Source organism: Drosophila arizonae, chromosome 2 (genome assembly GCF_054131065.1).
Source record: "Drosophila arizonae isolate 15081-1271.41 chromosome 2, UAZ_ARI_1.0, whole genome shotgun sequence".
NCBI classification, from domain to species: Eukaryota; Metazoa; Arthropoda; class Insecta; order Diptera; family Drosophilidae; genus Drosophila; species Drosophila arizonae.
In genome coordinates this window covers 22333375-22353114 of record NC_142922.1, presented here as the reverse complement: position 1 = coordinate 22353114, position 19740 = coordinate 22333375, and the positions used below count along the sequence as shown (strand labels likewise).

Below are 19740 nucleotides of genomic sequence, written 5' to 3'. Positions count from 1 at the left end.
TTGTTAACAGTAGCTAAATAATTGTCTACTATTTTGTTTAACAGGGGCAAGTGTGCACGAGGGGGCAGCAGGCGGGCAGAGCTACACACAGAATGCGACTTCATTTGATGCAAACACGAACCACGACATTCATGTGTTTGCCAGCATATGCATAAAATATATAGATCTAGCCCGATAGCAGACAGCCAGAAACACAACTCAAATCAAATAGATTTCTGAAAAGCATATAAATACATCAAATATATGTATAATATGAGCAGAGCTTGAGCAAAGAAAACTTTTGGATATTTGCAATGGGAATAAAGATGAGAAAATATTTAGATAAATATGTAAAGCTGCTTGAGCTCTGCTGCTGCATGTTTGCCTCATAAAAGTCGATCTGCTTAAGTATAAAATAAAAAGTGGGAGGTTTAGCAAAGTTGCCAATTTTTTAAATTTATTAAAATATTAAAATTTAACATTTTTAATTTTTAAAAATATATAAATTATAACCGTGAAATATTGAAATTAATAATTTAAAAAAATTTATAAAATATACAGTTACTACCGAGCTCTGCTTGCTTAGTCTCTGAGCTAACTGTACAAGTATCTAAATATTTGATTGTCCAAGCAATAGGGTGATAAATATTTACAGCATTTATGTAGTTTACATATTGTAACATGCTAAGGCTATCAGCTGCATAAGAGAGCTGCCAAGCTGAGCTCTGTTGCTGTTACAAATCACATGCAGTCAGAGCGAGCAACCATTGCTGAGCACTTGAGGCAACACCAACAGCAACAGCAGCAACTGCGTTTGTTGTGGCTGCTACTTTGCTTTGTCTTCGACTCTTTTGTCAACATTAACATACGTAAGTGTCAGTGTCAGTTGCATGTTGCTACCGTGAGCGCCCGTTGACGAAGAAGCAGCAGAAGGAGAAGCAGACAAAGAAGTTGGCACGGCAGCAGCATTGCCGCATGCGGCGAGCAAACGAGTTGGCTGAGGTGCAGGCCAAGAGTGCAATTGATTTATCGTGACAATGGCTGCTTTTACGAACTTTCGTATCGATGTGTAAAATTTACATTTCGTGTCTCATAAAGAGCCGGACAATGGCAACAGCAGCAGCAGCAGCAGCAGCAGCAACAGCAGCAGCAGCAGCAACAGCAGCAGGAACTCGTACCAATTGTAAATGAGACCAAAGTCGGTACACGATAATAATTGATTGCCCATTCTCCCCGGCAGATGTCAGCAACATGTTGCTGCAACAGCAACAGCAACGGCAGCAGCAGCACCAGCAACAGCATAAAGTGAATGCCCTCCGTGACGTCATGCGCGCAATTCCAGTTTCTCGCCTCGCTGCAATTATCAGGCAGTGCGAGAGAGTCGGGAATGGCGAGCAAAATACAAAATCCAGAAGAAATATGAATAGCAAAACAAAATGCATGAAATCAAAACAAAGCGAACGGGCAGCAAAGGCAATGCAAAAAGAGAAAGAAAAAAATCAGCAAAACAAAACAATCAACACACACACACATACAAACAAAAAGAAAACAGAGTGGAACGAACTCTGCTGCACTCTGTGCACAAGAGCAACTGTTGCAGCAGCAGCGGCAGCAGCAGCAGCAACTGTGGGAAAGGCAATGCGCCGGGTGTTGAAGTGGAACGCAGAGCAGGGCAGGGTACAGTGAACGGCAATGATAATGACGATGATGATGGTGATGATGATGATGGAGGAGCAGCAGAGAACGATGACTAAATGCAACAAGCAGCGACTTTGGACTTGCAGTCAGCGCTCGCATGTGCCACTAAATCCAGTTGATGAGCCAGTCCACGGCAAGTGGCAGCAGCAGCAGCAGCAGCAGCAACTGCAACAGCAATATTGCTGGCATTATCAACTACAACATCGCTGTCTTCTCTCTCTGTATGTGTGTGTGTGTGTGTGGAAGTGGCACAAAAAGCAGCTGGCAAGAGGCTTGGCCATTGCCGTCGTCGTCGTTGTTGTTGTTGCCGCCGAGTGCCGCAGCACTCGCAAGTTGCTGTTGTTGCTGTTGTTGTTGCAGTCTTACAAACATGTTGCTCACTGGCTCCGCGACATGATACTGAGGCGCAGATATTAAAACTGAAAAACAACAGCAACAGCCGCAGCCGCAGCCGCAGCCAGAGCCAGAGCCACAGTCGTAGCCGTAGCAGGAGTTGGCTCTGGGTAAAACAAAAACAATGTTGGGCTAGGTCGCAGAACCTGAACGGCATCATTATTATCATCGGCTTTTGGTTCGGCTCGGCGCAATTTCAGCCTATTTCAATTGTCTTTGTATTTATTTTGAGAGCTTTTTTTTTGCAAGCATTATATGTAGAATATACAAAGTACTTAGCTTAACCCAAAAATATTTTTTAAAAATACTCTCGATCATATGCCGACATCTAACATATCCTTTCTCTCTTCATATTTCAGGTAAGCCCCGTGCTCAATTCTTGTTAATGATATAGCCAAAGTTAGCTTAGGTGTGGGTAAGTCTTACTAAAGTTAGCCGTGCTTGATCAGGCATGGCTATCTGGCTTACTTGGTCGATTTTCTACCTGGTTAAGCTGGCCGTAAGCTCAAGAGGAAACCAGGACTAGGTTGCCGACAGCCAGCAGCTGTTGGTGGTACGATCAAAGCAGCAGGCGACCGACACATTAGTGCCCGCAACAACCACAACAACGACAACAACAACAACAACAACCACCACTTAATGTTTAACAAGAACAAAGGCGCGTTACGCATTTTTAATTACCGACTTCGATGGCAACAATAGCAAAGGCAAGGGAAAATTGCTTTGGCGGCAATTAAAAAATTAAGCAAAGAATTCCAACTGCAATTGCAGTTGTAGCAGCAGCAGCGGCGGAGGCGGAGGCGGAGGCTGTTGCAACATGTGGGTGTGGCATGCGCCTTTTTCAGTTTTTAGGAGTCAATGCAAATGCTTGGCAATGTCAACGATGCAACATTGCATTGGCGATGCCAAAGCATTTCCTGCCGCACAACAACAACTAAAAAAGCAACAACAACAACAACGACAACAACAGCAAAACAGACCAGAGCCGAGCCCCAACCAGCAGCGCTGTAATTTATGCGCCTCTTGAACGCGCTTGCCAATTTCTTGTTCTTGTTTGCTTTTGTTTTTTGTTTGTTTCATTCCGAGAAGCAGCTCCCTGGCTACCGCCTCCTCCAGCCCTGCCCCCCAGCCACCGCCCACCTTAATCCCTGCATCCGCATGAAATTGCTGCCCCCGCCAACATTGAAGATTTCTTTATTACTTGGGCACGTTCGTTGACGCTGCCGTTTGCCGTTCGTTCGCTTGGGGTCGAGGCCGGTCATTAATATCCACGCATGCAGTTCAGCTCATCGACCCCTGTTAGCCCCAGTCCCTCCCCTGCTCACACACACACAGGCACACGCACACACCCACGCTCGCCTCTTCCAATCAGAATCAGCTGTATGCATAATGTTTGCTGATTCAGTCAGCTCAAATGCTGCTGAGGATCCGCTGCGTCACTTCGTCACTTGTCCAGGTCAGTGCTGTGCTACGCCTTCGCTCGCAGTCTCTCGCTCACCCCCTCTCTCTCTTTCTTTCCCCCTCTCACTCAGTCGAACGTGAGCTGATTTGCCAAGCGTTGGGTTAGTCAGAGGCTGCAATGCTTCTTCTGTTGTTGTCCCATGACTTATCAGTGTTGTTGGTATTGTTGTTGTTGTTGTTGCTTTTGGGATGCGACAACAATCATGAATGCAGCATGATAATGATGTGGCCCAAATGCTGATAATGATGTTTGCTGTTGATCACACACACACACACACACACACACACACACACACACAGTCGCTCTCATAAATATATGCACATATACAATACAGAATATACTTGATAAATATAGGTGGGTGGCTTGAAAAGTTCCTCAGTTCTTCAACAGTTTTGTATAGATCTCTGACGTTTATTTAGACGGCTTGAGCAACCCTCGCTGCAATTTATGCACAAATTCGCGCTGTGTTATGGCAAAGCCGTTGTTGTCCCTCCGGAGTACAAAGCCGCCATTCTGTGCCAGGTCAGGTGCCGGTGCCGTAAAGAAGCTGCAGCAGCAACAGCAACAGCAACAGCAGCGACTCATTGTTGTTGTTGTTGTTGTTATTTTGGTTGTCTTGGGGCCGGCCGGCCGGCATTATATCTCATTACAGGGATCAGCATAAACAAGCAGTGAGCATGCTGCAGCAACAGCAGCAACAACAATGGGGCAAGCAACGATCAAGCGATACATTTGGACAACATGCATTGCCCCAAAGAGCCGCAGACAGAGAGCGAGAGACAGCGACAGCCAGAGAGAGGGAGAGAAAGGGAGACACATAGGGAAGGGCAATCGAGTGCAATAGAGACGGAGCCAACGCGTGGCATCCTCTGCGTACGCTGCGAGGCAGTTGAACTCTGCTAGCAGCGCGTGAAGGTGGACATGACGAACTCGGACGCTAACCCGATCCCAGTCCCGCTTCCAGTTCCCGTCGCTTGGTCGTGTCCAAGCGAGCAAAATTGAATTAGTTGTTTTTGCTGTATGTTGAGGCAGGGCAGTGCCTGAAAGTTTCAACTGGGAACTGGGCTGCCTTTCATGCATCGCGATGCGTCATCATAATCATGTTCGTTATGCGCAAAAAAAAAAAAAGAAGCCCATCAACACACACACACACACACGCAGAGTTGAATCAAGCTGATTCCCAACTGAACGCAAAGCTGATCGATGCGCCTTGTTCAGGCGTTTTAATGATGCGTCAGAATATTGTTTACGCATCATTTTACATGTCGGCAAATGGGCTACGCAGCGCCCCGCGGCAGCTGCCTAAGCTATTGACTGACCAACAACAACAAGCACACATATACACACACACACACACACACTCATGGCATGCATGAGTGTAGCTTTAGACCGCGGGGCACATCGCAAGAACTCGCAAACTATGAAATTATGAGTAGGCCGTACCCTGAGTCAACTTTATCGTGATGTGTACATTAAAGCACGAATTATACAGCGCTTGAAAAGTCTATGAATATATATAACTATAAATACATATAAAGAGAGTGAGAGAGAGAGAGAGAGAGAGAGAGAGATCACAGCTCAATTGTTTCATTTGTCAACTCTTTCGCTTAACCCAAACTATTCAACATTAAATTTATTCAATATAAATATCCATTTAAATTATATTTGCATTTCATTTTTGCTTTATGATTTCTGCTTCATATCGAAATCTGTGTCCAGTTACTCTTGCTCTGAGATCTTTTAGTTTTTCATAAAGTCCTTTTCCGATTGCCAATTGCAATTTTTTTGGCTTTGGCTTAATTTATGCAGCCAAATGAATTCATGGCGCATATTGTATATTGTCAATGCAACTGCCACGCCCCCAGCGTGGGCCGCCGCATAACCCGTTTTCCCATATCAGCTAAAATATTTACACATGCTCACAGTTTATGGCCAAAAAGAAAAAAAACAACAAAGACCAAAAAAATGAAAAAAAAAACGCAGCTGAAAGAAAACGAGAAGCCCCAAAGCCTGGCTGTGCTTGGGCTCCCCAAACATGGATGCAAAACAAAATTCAATAGAGTTTTTATGCATAAAATGTCCACCCCATGCACACACACTCGCACACACACACACAGGCAGGCAGTTAGAGTGTTGCCAATAGGGTTGCCATGGCGCCTGGCCTGGCCCGAACTGAACTGCAGTTTGTTTTAGCTTGTTTACATTTCTTAAGCCCCCGTTCGTTCGCTTGGCCGTTCGCTTGGTGTTTTGTGCTTACTCGCCTTTTATGCTGGGACTTGGGGCCGGCGCCTTTTCAGGCTTCTGCAGGCGTGTTGTCGCAAAAGTTGTCATAGCTCTGTCCTGACCCACGCTGCAGCCCGCTCCTGCCAAAGTCAAGTGCATACAGAGGCATTCGTTCTCTCGCCATCTCTCTCTCTCTCTCATTCTCTCTCTCTCTCTCTCGTGCATGCAATGTCAGCGGCATAGGTGCAGGCATTGCATCTATTCCTTTGCACCGGTTGCGAGTTCAACGACACACAGGATAAGCAACAACATCCAGGCCTACCACAACAACAGCAACTCCAGCAACAACAACAACAACAACCGGTGCAAACACTGCCAACAACACGAAGCGTAAACGTTGCAAAAAGGCTTTAAGCAAAAGGCAAAACTAAGCTCAAATCGAAAACAAAGGCACGACAACCAAGCAGAAGCATTGCAAATGGAAGAGGGATCTGCTGCTGGTCGAAGGGGCACGCAGACCGGAGCTGCCTCTACCATGCAGCACGTACATACTGCCGACTGCCTGCAACAGCAACGGCAACAACGCAAGCCCCAAAACCTGTGTTGAAGCAAGGGCATTTTCTTTACCTTTTTCCTTTTTAATTTTTTTTTTTTAATTTTTTTTTTTTTTAGGTTTCGGTCTCTTTTCTGGTCTTTGCCTCACACGTGAAAAAAGCACGAGCTGTGCTCCATCTCTGGCATTTAGCTGCGACCCCCTCGAGCGGCCCTGCCCCCCATATTTTTGCTGTGCTCTGCACTGTATCCTGTTTGCCGGCCTGTGCCTCACGTTTTCAGTCCATATGTTTGAGTTTTTGAACTCAAGTGCATGGATTCAACCACAGTAGCACCCTCCCTCTCTCTCTCTCTCTCTCTCTCTCTCCGTCCGTCTCACTCTCTCGCTCTGTAGGTGGGTTTATTCAATTGTTGTTTCAGTTGCGCTTTGATGCACTTTCTTGGCTAATTATGAAGGCAACACACAGCAGAGCTCCTTTTTGTCACAGGTGAGATTTTGTCATCAAACCTAGACAAAGACAGGAACATTGTGCTGTGGCATTTCGCAGTCGCAATCGATCGAAACAAAAGCCATATTCATACTTCAGTAGTGTCCGCAATGGGAGGCCTCTAAATAATATATCAATTGTGGGCCGGCCATTAGCTTGAGAGACATGGCATTTGCTATGCGCTTTGAAATTTGCCTAACAAAACAATTACAAAAGGTTAAAGAAGTGCATAGAGCTGAGGAGCAGTAGGAGCGGCAGGAACCGGTGCGCAGGCGGTGCTGTAGGTTCATCGGGGCACGGGTTATGGGCTTGGGGGTGGGGGTAGGCCGTTGGCAAGCAACAGCATAAACCGGAAATCCTTTCCAACTCGCATATGGCACGCAAAAAGCAAAGGCATTGCTGAATGGGTGGTTCGCCTGGCTTCGAGGCGGTTCGAGGTGGTTCGGGTAGTTGTCGACTGTCGGTGCCATGGAAAATTGCCGCTTTTAATATTAGCTCTTATTTGCAATTGTTGCTGTGTTGCTAGTGCTTGTATTTGTATTTGTGTTTGTGTGCTGTGCTGGCGTTGTAATAATGCCGTGCACATGTAATAGGAGCCAGGTGCCAGTGCGCCGAGTCGCCTACATGATATTTATATATTCCCCATCGCTGCAATCATTTCAAACAGCAATCGCCCTACCAAGCCAAGCCAAGCCAAGCTGAATGCCCCCCTAGCGGCCCCGCCCCTGCTACCCGCTGCTGTCATCTGCTGCAATTTGTAGGCTGTTATTAACCGACATCGCTCGATACGGCTTTTCAAATTTTAATGGCATGACACAAAGCAATGTTGAGCCAATTTATCCATACGCCAAGCGCGACTCGTTCCGACTATTTATTATTTTTGTGCATTCGCACTGCCACAAGTTTGTATTTGTTGTTTTAATAACATATTAGAAACACTTTAGTTCGAATGCATTTCATGCGCCTGTATTGGTGAGCATTCCCAACTCCAGCCCAAAGCAGTGCGCAGCAAACAAAACCTTTTGCGTCTGTGTGTGACTCATGCGTGTGAAAGCTGTTTGCGAAATTGAGGAGAAAGATCGACAGCCAATGGACTTGCTTATCAGATATTGACACACACTTTCGATACTGCGTTTTATTTAATCAAAAATATATAATTAGTTGAAGGAACTTTGAGGCCATAAGCCATATCATTAACCAGGCGTCGTCATATCTATCGGTGGTGTTGGAGCCCTAAGACAAAGGGGTGCATGGCCAGACTTGTTGGCAGCAACAACAGCAACATTAACAGCAACAGCAACCGTGAACTGAAGTTGGTAAACAGTAAACACAGTCAACGCTAAACGGTAAACTGTAAACTGTAAACAGTTTCTTTATACTTTGCTCGCTCAGTTTTGTGTTTGTTTTTTACGTTTTATGATGCAAATTGAATGTGTGCGGCTATCTTATCGCAGCGATATGCCGTAAAATAGATGTTTTTATTTTATAGCCGTACAGCCACATTTCAAAAGCAAAACGCGCACTTGACAAAACGATATTTCTATACACACATACATGTATATATATACGGGTTATACATGGATGTAGTCATGCCCTGTTGTGAGACTGCAAGTGAGTTCATTGTCATCAAGGTCGTGTGAATGCGAGTGCGACTGCGACTCGTCAGTTAAGTGTTAAAAAATAAATATGTATGTACATACAAACACATAGTCTACATATATGTATAGAACAGATTATAGATTGATATTTGGCGTTGCACTGGTATTAGTGGCCGGCCTTGAGATAGAGGCGCGTGCTGACTGATAAGAGCCGCACTGAAATTTTGAACCGCTCAACACGACTTACAAATATTTCCGAGTTCAATGAACTCGACGGCAAATTGCAGATTGCATTTTATTGTAGTTAAGTGCGTTAATATGTTAATTAAATTTAGTTTCATTAAAAAAGCATATCAACTGTTGCGAATTGCGGTTGTTGTTGTTATTGTTGTCAAAAGTCAATGCACTGACAGCCGAGGAAATGGATTCGCAACAGCGAGAGAGAGATAGAGAGAGAGAGAGCGCTCCGAGCGAGTAAATGAGCTAAGGTCACCGCAATGGAAACCAAAATGCAACAACAACAACAACAACAATAGCAAGAGCGATCAATGTGCAACATGGCTAAAGAGCGCTTCGTCTCTATGAGCAATCGCATATCGAAAGAGAAGAGACTTTGACTGCAGTTTTCAGATTCGCTGAGCAAAGATCATTCACAGCTCGTTGCTTAGTCACGTTTTCGGAACGTATGCGAAGTCGCTTCAATCGAATATACAAATCAAAATCGAAATCAAAGCCGTAATCAGAATTAAAATCAGAATCAAATGTCAATTAACAAAGCAAATGACGCATTGCATTGCATTAAGGCAGAACTAAAGAACTTTCTTATAGACTGCAGCTCGGATATTGCGATTCGTATTGTGTGAGCGCTAAGCCGTGCACAATTGAATGCCCTGAGCCGTTAGCCACAATGACCTTCGCAGTCTAGACGTATTTGACAATTTTACATACCTAAATACAAACATCAAACAACACGAACAAACACACACACACCAGCACACACATAGACATAAATATTATAAAAAAGCGAGGCGAAACGAAACGAGTCGAACTTATTGAGTTTATTCAACTCGGGATGCGAACTCTGCGAATGCTACCCCAGAGCCCTGGCCCAATGGCCACAACATTGGCACAGTCAAGAGGCTGGCAACAGCAGAGACCGAGAGGGAGAGGGGGAGAGGGAGAGAGGGCGCTGTGTGCGAGCGAGCGAGCGAAATGCCCTAATGAAATTTACTGCCACACGCTTTTCCAGCAGCCGAAAAGTGTAGAAGCAAAAACTTTTCACCCAGGCTGCCATTTTTATGGCTAAGCGGCAATTAGTGTTGGCCAGATAAGCGAATGAGCCATAAAAAAGGAAACTAGGGCGCTAAAAAGGCACTATGTTTAAATGAATTAAAAGATATTGGCTTTGCGCTTTCTTGCTCTAGCCAGCGGCTAAAATGTGAAAGCTTTAATTCATCTCGGCCAAAGTGACGCCGCCCTTGGCTAGCTTTAAGAGCCCCAAACCCTCAACCTTTCGCTGGCTCGGCTAATCCAATCCCATTTCCTAATGTTATTCAATTAAGCAGTGCTCGAAGCGCAAAACTTTTTTGATCTGCGGCAATCCTTTCCAATTGGGAGACATTACAGTGCCTGGCTAATGTTTATCCACCTAGTCGTCGTTTCGGTATCTGTCTCCTTTTGTCTCTCTCTCTCTCTCTCTCTCTCTATTCTTTATGATTAAACATTTAACTTTTTGCGCTCGATGCGTGCCAACGACACAATAAAATGCCAAAAGGCAGCCAAACAAGTCCAAAGCGCAAAATATCCTTGAAACGGGGCATTCGCACGCACACGATGCGATACGATGCGATGCGATGCGCTGTGCTGCGACGCGACTTTGGCTGCCAAAAACACAGACGACGACGACTACGACGCCAACGCAGCTCTTGCCTGCCTCAGAGCCATAAAATCCCCACGACAATGACAACAACAACAACAACAGCAACTACAGTAAGGCAAAAGAAAAACAAAATGTGGCCAAAAGCTGTTCGTAGAAGCCGGCCGGGGGGAATGGCCAACAGTAAGTGCGTGAGGCTCTCGAGCAATGACTCCTTATACGCAGCTGCCTCTTAGCGCTTACCTCCTGCGCTCTGCCTGCCTGTGCCTCCTGCCTCCTGTATTCCACTCATGGCAAATAAGTATCTCTTACCGGCGCACCACCCGAATCGGCAGCCTCCAAATAGCCAGTGTCAATGGCATTCAAGCTGTGCGCAGAGCCCAGGCACAGGCCGTAGCCGTATAAAAGGTTATTGGACCATCATCATCAACATCATCATCATCATCGTCATTGTAGTTGCCTCGGCTGGCGCTGCTGTGCCATATTTTTAGCCTACTTTGCGGCGCAGGATGCCGGCTGAATGGGTTTCGACTTTTCAACTGTGCGTGCAGCTGTGTGTGTGTACATACTGTGTGTGTGTGTGTGTGTGTGTGTGTGTGTGTGTGCGTGGGCAGAGTATATTTAAAGGTCAATTATCTCAGCGCACGCTTAGTCGCGCCATTCAGCTGGCCAGGCCAAGCCAGCCAGCCAGCCAGCCATTCATCCATCAAGTCTGACAGCCGCACGCTGTGACGCCCACGAATATGCAACAGTCTGCTAATGATGACTAATTTCGCACAGTGCAATCAGCGTCAAATGTCTTTAATAACAATTAAAACGAAGCACAACAAAAAAAGTCAAAGAGACGGTGAGCAGATATGAAATTTAAACAAAGGAGGCCAAAGCAGACTTTAATCAAAAGTCGAAGCCTTTGCACCGTTAAGTCATTCAACTTTTGATTAATTGCGCGTGCATGACAAATTGCTGGCTGCTGCTGCACGCGTCCAGCCGGCAGCTACCCGTAAATTGTTTTTCGCAAAGAGGGGGATTTTTTAATTTGTCCCAAGCGATGTTTTTGCTAATTAACCAAAATTTATTGTCGACTCATGGCTTTGAGACAATTCGCTCTCTCTCGCTCTCACTCACAGAGTTGCTCTATCTGTCGTATCTCTCGCATTTACTGAATTTAAGTCATTCATTCATATTGTGAACATAGTCAATTAAAAGGTTTTTCCACGAAACCCACAAGAAATAGTGGTAAAACCCAGTGCGACATGCAAGGCTGTTGCGGCCTTTACAGGGTGTCTGTAATTGTGCTCAATTAACGTGGCAATTAGACGAAATGCAAAACAAGTCGCTCAGAAATCATGTCAATGTCTGGCATTTGCTGTAAATGAGCGTCGACATGAAATGTCGGAAGAAGTCAAGATGTGAGCTGAAGCAGGCTTAAGCAAGGCTCAAAGGCCTGCTCGACTGGTTAGCTACCCTGCTCCTTTACAGTTGCTGCCGCTGCTATGTAGGGCATTAGCTAAAGCCTATCGCTGGGCCGAATCACTGTGTGCCATGCATATTTATAGGCACAATATGCCAATTGGTTTGCGCACGAAAGTCGGCAAACTATTTGACCCCGACATGGTAAACTTGGGAACGAGGCTATCTCTCAGCCACATGCCACATGCAGCACACGCACACACACAGACACAGACACATTCAGCAGTACAATTGTCTAGCTCCGAGTGCTTTGTGTCTCCCTTCGAATGGGTTGCCGCAGCTTGTGCCAGTTTATGACATCGCGGCGCGAATGTGTCAAGCCGAATTGCCAATGGCAAATCGAATTCGTGGCGAATCGAAAGCTGAAATCGATTTGATTGCCTTAAAACAATCAAAGTGTGCACACACACCAGCATATGTACGTGTGCGAGTGCGAGCTGGCTTTACGCGGAAATCGCTTAAAGTTTATGCAAATTGTTGTTAACCAATTTCCTTAACCTGTTTGTCTTTACAGGTGAGTGCCTGCCACGCCGCATTGCCACACTGCTCGGCATCCCGACTCTACCAAATGCCGCATGCCGTAAGTACAAGTAAACCTAGCTAGCCTCCATTTCTATATGTACATCGACTCTTGGCTTTTCTGCTGCGTCGCAATTGAAGCCAAATCAAAATTGCAAATAACATTTTAAAGCCAGCCCAAGAAACAGCAGCAACAACAACGACAACGACAACAACAACAACAACGACAGACTGACAGCAAACATTTAACGCCAAAGGCTAACGCAGCAAACAACAACAGCAAAAACATGTCCAAATGCCTTTTCGGTGTCTACAGTTTAGTTTGCCAGTGGGCGTGGCCTGTACGCCCACCTTGCCATAACAAAGTTAGCCATAAAAATCCGTAGCTCGACTAAAGCAAATCGTCCATTGAGCGCAAAGCCAATTTGATTTCAACGCTTTTTTCCCTCTTGTTTTTCCCCGATCTTTTTTTTTTTTTTTTTTTTTTTTTTAGGGGGAGTTTCTGTTTTTCATTTTCTTTTGTTTTTTTTTTGTGTTTTTGTTAGTTTTGGGGTTCCAGGTTGTCCGCATCCCGGACTATACGGACCATGGTCTGTGATTACGAAGTTATTCAAATGAAATATGTGCGCTGGCCCATTACATCATCAGGCCGGACTACTGCATTTTTCGTTTGCTGATTGCGCTGAAACAACAACGAAAATAAGACAAAACAGATAAGCAAGAGGAAGAAGAAGAAGTACAAGAAACTGGAAAATTTATGAAAATTATTGTGGCTCTCCTTTCACTCCTCAATTCACTTTCGCCTGTCGATAGCCGGAAATGGCTTAGCCCCAAGCCGAGAGCAGCCGGCTAGCCCATGGCCATTTCGGCCAAGTTGTATTATTATTGTTGGCCTTCTTTGCTACTTGGCTATGACGGCGTTCTTTTTTTTTCTGCTTAACTTATTTGCATTTTATCTGTTTTGTGTCTTTCAAATAACAATTGTCATTTCATCAATGCAAATGTTGTCCATTTGCCGTTTTAATTCGCCTGAATTCTCTTTCAACCGAATTTGCCGAAGTTAAGAAAACGTTTATTTCTTTTGAAAGTCTTCAAGTTAATCAAATGTAAAAGTTTACGCCGAGGCAGCTTTAATGCGATTGCAAAATCTACTTCTGCCCTTTAATGGCCGCACTTTCTGATTGAATAAAACTCCTCTTACTCAAAACAACAACAACAAAAAACAATTCTTGACGTGGCCAAATGTAAAAACGATTTAATTGTAGTATGCACCCCAGGCAACGTGTCTTACAAATAACTTGGCTCGGCTTGCCCCGTCGAGTCACGACATTATCATTTCGGTATCGTATTACGATTTATGTCGAAAACCGCAAGTAAACGGAATTAATTAAGGAACGCGACGTCTTAAATTACAAATGAAACAAACAACAACAACAAAGCTCGACGGGTGGCCAAAAGGAAGAAACAATGGACCCACCGAAGGGACCAAAACTATTAAAGCTACCAGCCGACAGCCGGCATTGGCTGCCCAGAGCCGTGGAAGAGTTTATTAAAATGATTTAAGCCGGTTAAATGCAAAAATATTATGAAAACTTATTTGCCCAGGCAAAAGTCTAAACAAACGACAATTTCGAGCATTGTTTGCTTTTCACTTGAGCTCCTTTTCGAGCCAACCGCCTGGCTGACTGACTTGCTGCTCGGTCGCATTGTTTAGAGTCAATAACTGAACTGAGAGGGAGGAAAACCGGCAACAGCAGCAACTACAACAATGAGGGGGAAAAAATTCTAATTAAAAATCATCCGGTATTTGGCATTTTATCTAAACAGGAAGAACTCTGGAGTCATAGACTCTCGGCAGCCAGACGAGGCAAACGAAGCCAAGCGTAAGCTGTGAGGGGAAAAGGAGAAAAGTAGCAGCAACAGCAAATAATGAAAAGCCAGCAGGAAAATGGCAGAAACGGGGCTGGCGACACTTTCGCTGGAGCCGAGCTCGAAAAAAGAGGAAAATAATGAAAAAACCTGCAAATTGGGTCAGCAGAGAAGAAATTAAAAAAGCAGACAGGGAAAAAGCGATGAGAACTTTCAACATGGCCTGTTATCATTTGCAATTAAGCGCGTCGACACTTGGCTGGCCAAAAAGTTCACAGGGAGCAGCAAGAAACAAAACAACAAAAACAACAAGACCAAATGTAGAGTGCAAAGTTTTTAGCAAAGCAGCCAAAAAATATCTTAATACTAAGCAGCTAACAAATTGTTTGGCTAGCAGCAGGAGCAGCAGATGGGCTGCTGTTAGATTATGGCAAGCGAGTTGCAAGCGTCGTGGAATTTTAGAAATGGAATATTTAAATCCCAGTCTGAATCCCGACTAGCGCCAAATTGAAAAGGGTTTCGCTAACCCACGCAGCCCCATGAAATATGCAGCGAAATAAAAGCAAAGCAACAGAAACACGCACACACACACACAGACGCACCCACACAGAAAATCGAAATGAAAATGATGCTGAGACTCACGCAAAGATCCAGCTTGTGGCAAACGCTTCTGCTGGCATTCCAATCAAATTTCGCTACAAATATTGTTTTCCTTGAATTTGAAATTCAATTCGTGCGAACTTCTCCCATTCATAGCCATGTGGCTTTGCACTGATGGCTTTTTGTTTATGCAACTGCTACTGCTGCAAGTTTTCACTTTGCCGACTTCCCGTGCAACTGCGCAGATTGCTTCAATATTACTTTTGAAACATACAAACTGTATATTAATTATGGGTTTGCCAGTCCAAACTTTGTTAATAGCCTTCAATCGAACTGCGACTGCAACTGCGTCACAACCTGGCCAAGAGCTGATGGCCAACGCCATCAAAAACCTCTAATTTGCTGGCCATAAGCGGCTTACAGAGGCTGCTGCCTTGGCCGCACATCAAATAGCATTTCAAATACGCACACACACACACACACACACACACCCGCACAGTCACGCACACCTACGCACAGGTGCAATTTTAAAGTCGCTGCGAGCTGCCTTTGTAGGTCCAGTGGGTGTGTTATAAACCGCTTTGGGCGCCCGCTCGTAATCCCCGCAAAATGGCAGCCATCACCGAGCTGGCATCGAGCTCTGTCAATATTTGCCTCGCCATACCTATCGAGTTCATCTATAAATGCCCAAAACTTGATCATCTTTCTTTTTTGTGTCCCCAAATATTCGATTCCATTTCCATGTAGCAAGGTAAATGATTTTCATCTCTCTCTCTCTCTCTCTCTCTCTCTCTCTCTCTCTCTCTCTCTCTCTCTCTCTCTCTCTCCTCTCTCTCTCTCTCTCCTCTCTCTCTCTCTCTCTCTCTCTCTCTCTCTCTCTCTCTCTCTCTCTCTCTCTCTCTCTTGTGGCTGACATTTTGTTATTGTGGCAGGTTTTCAGTTCCGTTTAGTTTTCTCTCTTTTTGGCATCAAGCTTCTTTTTTTTTGCAGTTTGGGGAATTATTATTTGGCCATTTGGACGTTAGGTTGCGTCTCGACACGTGTCGCCTGTCCCCCAGCTCTGTGGCGACTCGTACATCAAGTGGCTTTGCTGTCAGTTTATGTGTTGCCTTCCTCATCGGAGCTAAATTGAAATTTGTCCCAAGGGCCGGGGTGGGGGCACAGAGCAGACTTTTCACATTTTGTTGGACAATTTGCGAAGAGTTGTTAGCCGCATTTAAGGGTTAAGCATGGCGTCTTTAAAGCTTAAAGCGCTTTATCTAGTTCCGGCTTACCAAATTTCGATTGCCCCAAAAAGTATGCTTTAAAATTTACAGGACTGAAAGGCAGCAGCACATACATGCATGCATACATACATACATATATGAGTGGTGGCACTTGAAGAGCACATACGCTTATGAAGCACTGTATATAGACATCTTTATATATTTATATATACATATATATGCCCCCTATATACAGATATATAGTTTCGCTTGACGCTTGACCTGGTTTACTTTTGCGATAGCATACACTGAGCGAAAAGCGGAAAGACCTTCTGTTGCTGCTGCTCTCTTTGATAAGTAAACATATCTTGCTTCACGTACAGTTACTGCAATATGTATGCGCACTCGCCCAGTTGAGCTAGGCCTTGGTGCTGACTTTTTTGGTACAGTCTGTGGCAAGGTCGCAGGCAGCCGCGAAGCCTTGTGCCATATCATCATCGTGTGCAGCTAGCAACAAAAATTCAGCAACTGGCAATGTGTGCTCCTCGTGCTCCTCATCAATTGTGTGACTAGAGTGACCCAGTTACGCTGCCTGGCTGTCGGTTCGGTTGCATTCTGGGTCAGTATGCGGGTCAACTGCGAGCGCAGGCAGCTGCGCCCCCATCAGACTGACCCGCAGTCAGGGCTTAATTGAAATAGATGAGCTGTCGTCGAGCTGCCAGCCCCCACACAGATAGTTTAGTTTAGTTAGTTAGCTACTATGGTACAGTTATGCACGACAGTTGTTGACCGTGGCCCTATCTGTTGCCTGAATCCTCATAAATGTCGTTGTCGCTTGGGTCTTGCTGCTGCTGCTGCTGCTGTCACAATTTCATATTTATTATAAGCCAATTACTTGCCGCCCTGACAGAGACAGCCACCCAGTGGGGCATTTAAAGTGCCATCAAAACCACAAACGAACTGCCGCCCAGTCGCCCAGCCGCCCACTCACTGTGCGCATTGATTAAGCCAGGACAGCAGACAACTTCTGTTATATGGACTGGCCACAGTTGACGGGGCACAGGACCCAATTCAAGCTCCATTTAGCAATTACCGCAGCAATAAAAGTCAATGGCGGATGCACGCACACACTCGCACCCTCACACACACACACACACACACACACACACATACAGAGGCACAAATTTGATTATCATCAAGCCACAAAATTTACGTGTGTCAAATAATAATTTCGTATTGCTTATCTCGTAAACCCTTTTTTAGTTGAAAGTGTTGACAAAAATTTACATTTCACAATTTACGCAAATTTTTATGTCATAATTGGATTTCAACCATTGTTGGAGCTCCTCCTGCTGCTCCTACTCCTCCTGCTCGTCGTCTGCTGGAGATGTGACAATGGCGTTGATAATCAGAACAGTTTTTGGCTGCAGGCTCTGTGCCTGCGGCTGCTCCATTAACTTGCCAGGGGTTGAGAGTCTACCCGTGGCCTGCCACGTTTCTGGCTGCTTGTAACTCGAGCCTTTCCACTGATAAGCCATTTTATGTGCATGTGGCTTGGGCTGGAAAATGTCACAGGCGACGGGGGCAGTGCGGTGCTTAGCTGTGCAGCGAGCGGGGGGCTGGCGGGGGGCTGTGGTAAATTGAGCCCGGCCGGATATTGTCGAGGCACACACACACATACACACTCACACAGTTGAAGACATTTGACTGCCACTGTACAGTGGACACAGGTGCCGTACTTTTCAATATTTAATTTGTCAGCCACAGGCAGCGCATACGTTTAACATAATTGACCAGTCAACCAAACACACAAACATATATATGTATATATATGTATCTATGTATAACTGTATATATAAGAGGGTACTTGCCGTACATCCTAAAGATATTAACTAAAATACATAAATATAAATCAAATCATTTAAATAGGAGCATTGTCTTTTTACTAGCCCTCTCAATTCTGAAGATTCTCGAGGCAGCTGTGTTTTATGATTCGATATGAATGAGCTTTGCCAATTGTTGCCTACTTTTAGGCGACGCCAACAATTCCTTTTGGCTCTTGGCCTTGGACATTCTTCGTTTTTATATTTTTCGCACAAATTGAACATTTCAAATATAGCTGAAAAATTCGAAACAACATTTGCAATGTATTTTCTTTTCTCTCTCTTTCTCTCTCTCTTTCTCTCTCACTCTCTCTTGTTTATTTCATATTTTATTTTTGCCACTCGCACGAAGTTTGCGCATAAATTTTGTAAATATGAATGCAAAACATGCCGCGCTCTTAAGTATGCGTGCGAGTGGCAACCCTTAAGCCTGATTTCGAACAATTTTTGTCATGACAAGTCAGTTGGTTTTGTGCTTTTGTCTGTCCGGCGTTCCTTTGTCTCATAAATACACACACACATACAACGAACGAATATGCTTTTGTGTTTGTGTTCGCAAATTGACGCCATTTTCATTGTCTTGTTTTTACACACACGCACACACACATACACACACATGCCTACACACACACACATACACTCGCGCACTCATGTGAAATCAACAACATGAATGAACACTCAACTCAGCTTCCATGTCGTTTTCGCGACATGCTCAATCATGTTGCCTGCCCACACGCCCCTCCCGGCGCCACCCACCCCCCAGCCCTTTAGCTGAAATGACAATTTCGCGTGCGATTGTCACATCAGTTATGTATGCATATGATATCTACATACATGTACATGTGTTGCCATGTGTGCATGTGTGTGCCTATGTATGTGTGTATGTGAATATTCTGTACACATTTCTGTCAGTTTGTCACTGTCGGCGCAGTGTCGCGTGTTTATTTATACGCAGCGACTTTCCCGACGAGGGCGACAAATTGAGGTAATCATGTTTTGCATGTGTGAGCTGAGCTAAAAATCAAATAACCCCACACACAGGCACACACACACACACACTGATACTTTTGCCACATACACTAACTATTTAGACAGCAGAGTCTAACCGCAGAATTCGTAGCCCGAAGTGCTTCAGCTGGCGGCAATTAAATTACCTATAAAGGAACGCCAACCTCAAGCCAGCCAACCCAACCCAACCAACTCGGCGCGATGCTGTTCGCCTCTTATCATTCACTCAGATGACCCAATTTGCTGTTGTTGTTGCTGTTGCTGTTATTGTTGCCTGTTGGCACTGCGATAAGACTTGAAGAGGCAAACCGCAAGCCACATGCAAATTACACAGCTCGACTGCCCCAGCTACAACTGTCAAAGTGTACAGCACAATCAATTGCAGTGCCAGATACTATACACTATATACTATATACATATATACATACGATGTATACATCTATATGTATATAGATATAAATATGGAGATATGTTGCCCCTGGCAGTGGTTACCCGGGCAATGCAAATGGTATGCCCAAACCAGCGGAAATTGCCATCAGGCCGCTCAAGCAGCTTTAATGGCGCGCATAAAATTTGCCAGCTGGCCCGGGGATAATAAGGACTACGACGCTTGCCGCTGCCTACTTTTGTGCGCCGAGTCGCGAGCCCAAATAGCCTTGCCGTGAGTGCAATGCTCAATGTGCTTGCTAAAAAACTGAAACAGCCTTATTAGACGGCAGTTAAATCCATTAAATTGGCAACGGGGGAAACGAAATATGAATGCCATGTGGGAGCGACAATGCACACACTCACACACACTCACACTCAATGGCAGGCAGGATCATCATCAACAACAGCAGCAGCAAAACTGAAGTTGACTTCCCTAACACACACATACACACACACATATATTGTATATATACATTCGCACACAAATT

General features: G+C 44.9%; 1 protein-coding gene across 2 annotated transcripts in view; it reads left to right on the top strand.

Moving 5' to 3' along the window:
- Glut4EF (Glucose transporter 4 enhancer factor) overlaps window positions 1-19740 on the top strand; it is a 157091-nt gene that overhangs the window by 127267 nt on the left and 10084 nt on the right. Inside the window, exon 5 of one of the 2 annotated variants that reach the window (XM_089468211.1) lies at window positions 12254-12319. The exons of the other annotated variant lie outside the window; for it this stretch is intronic. Within the exon in view, the coding sequence (XP_089324337.1) occupies window positions 12254-12319 (66 nt within the window). The remainder of the gene's footprint in view (window positions 1-12253; window positions 12320-19740) is intronic. 2 annotated transcript variants of the gene reach the window in all.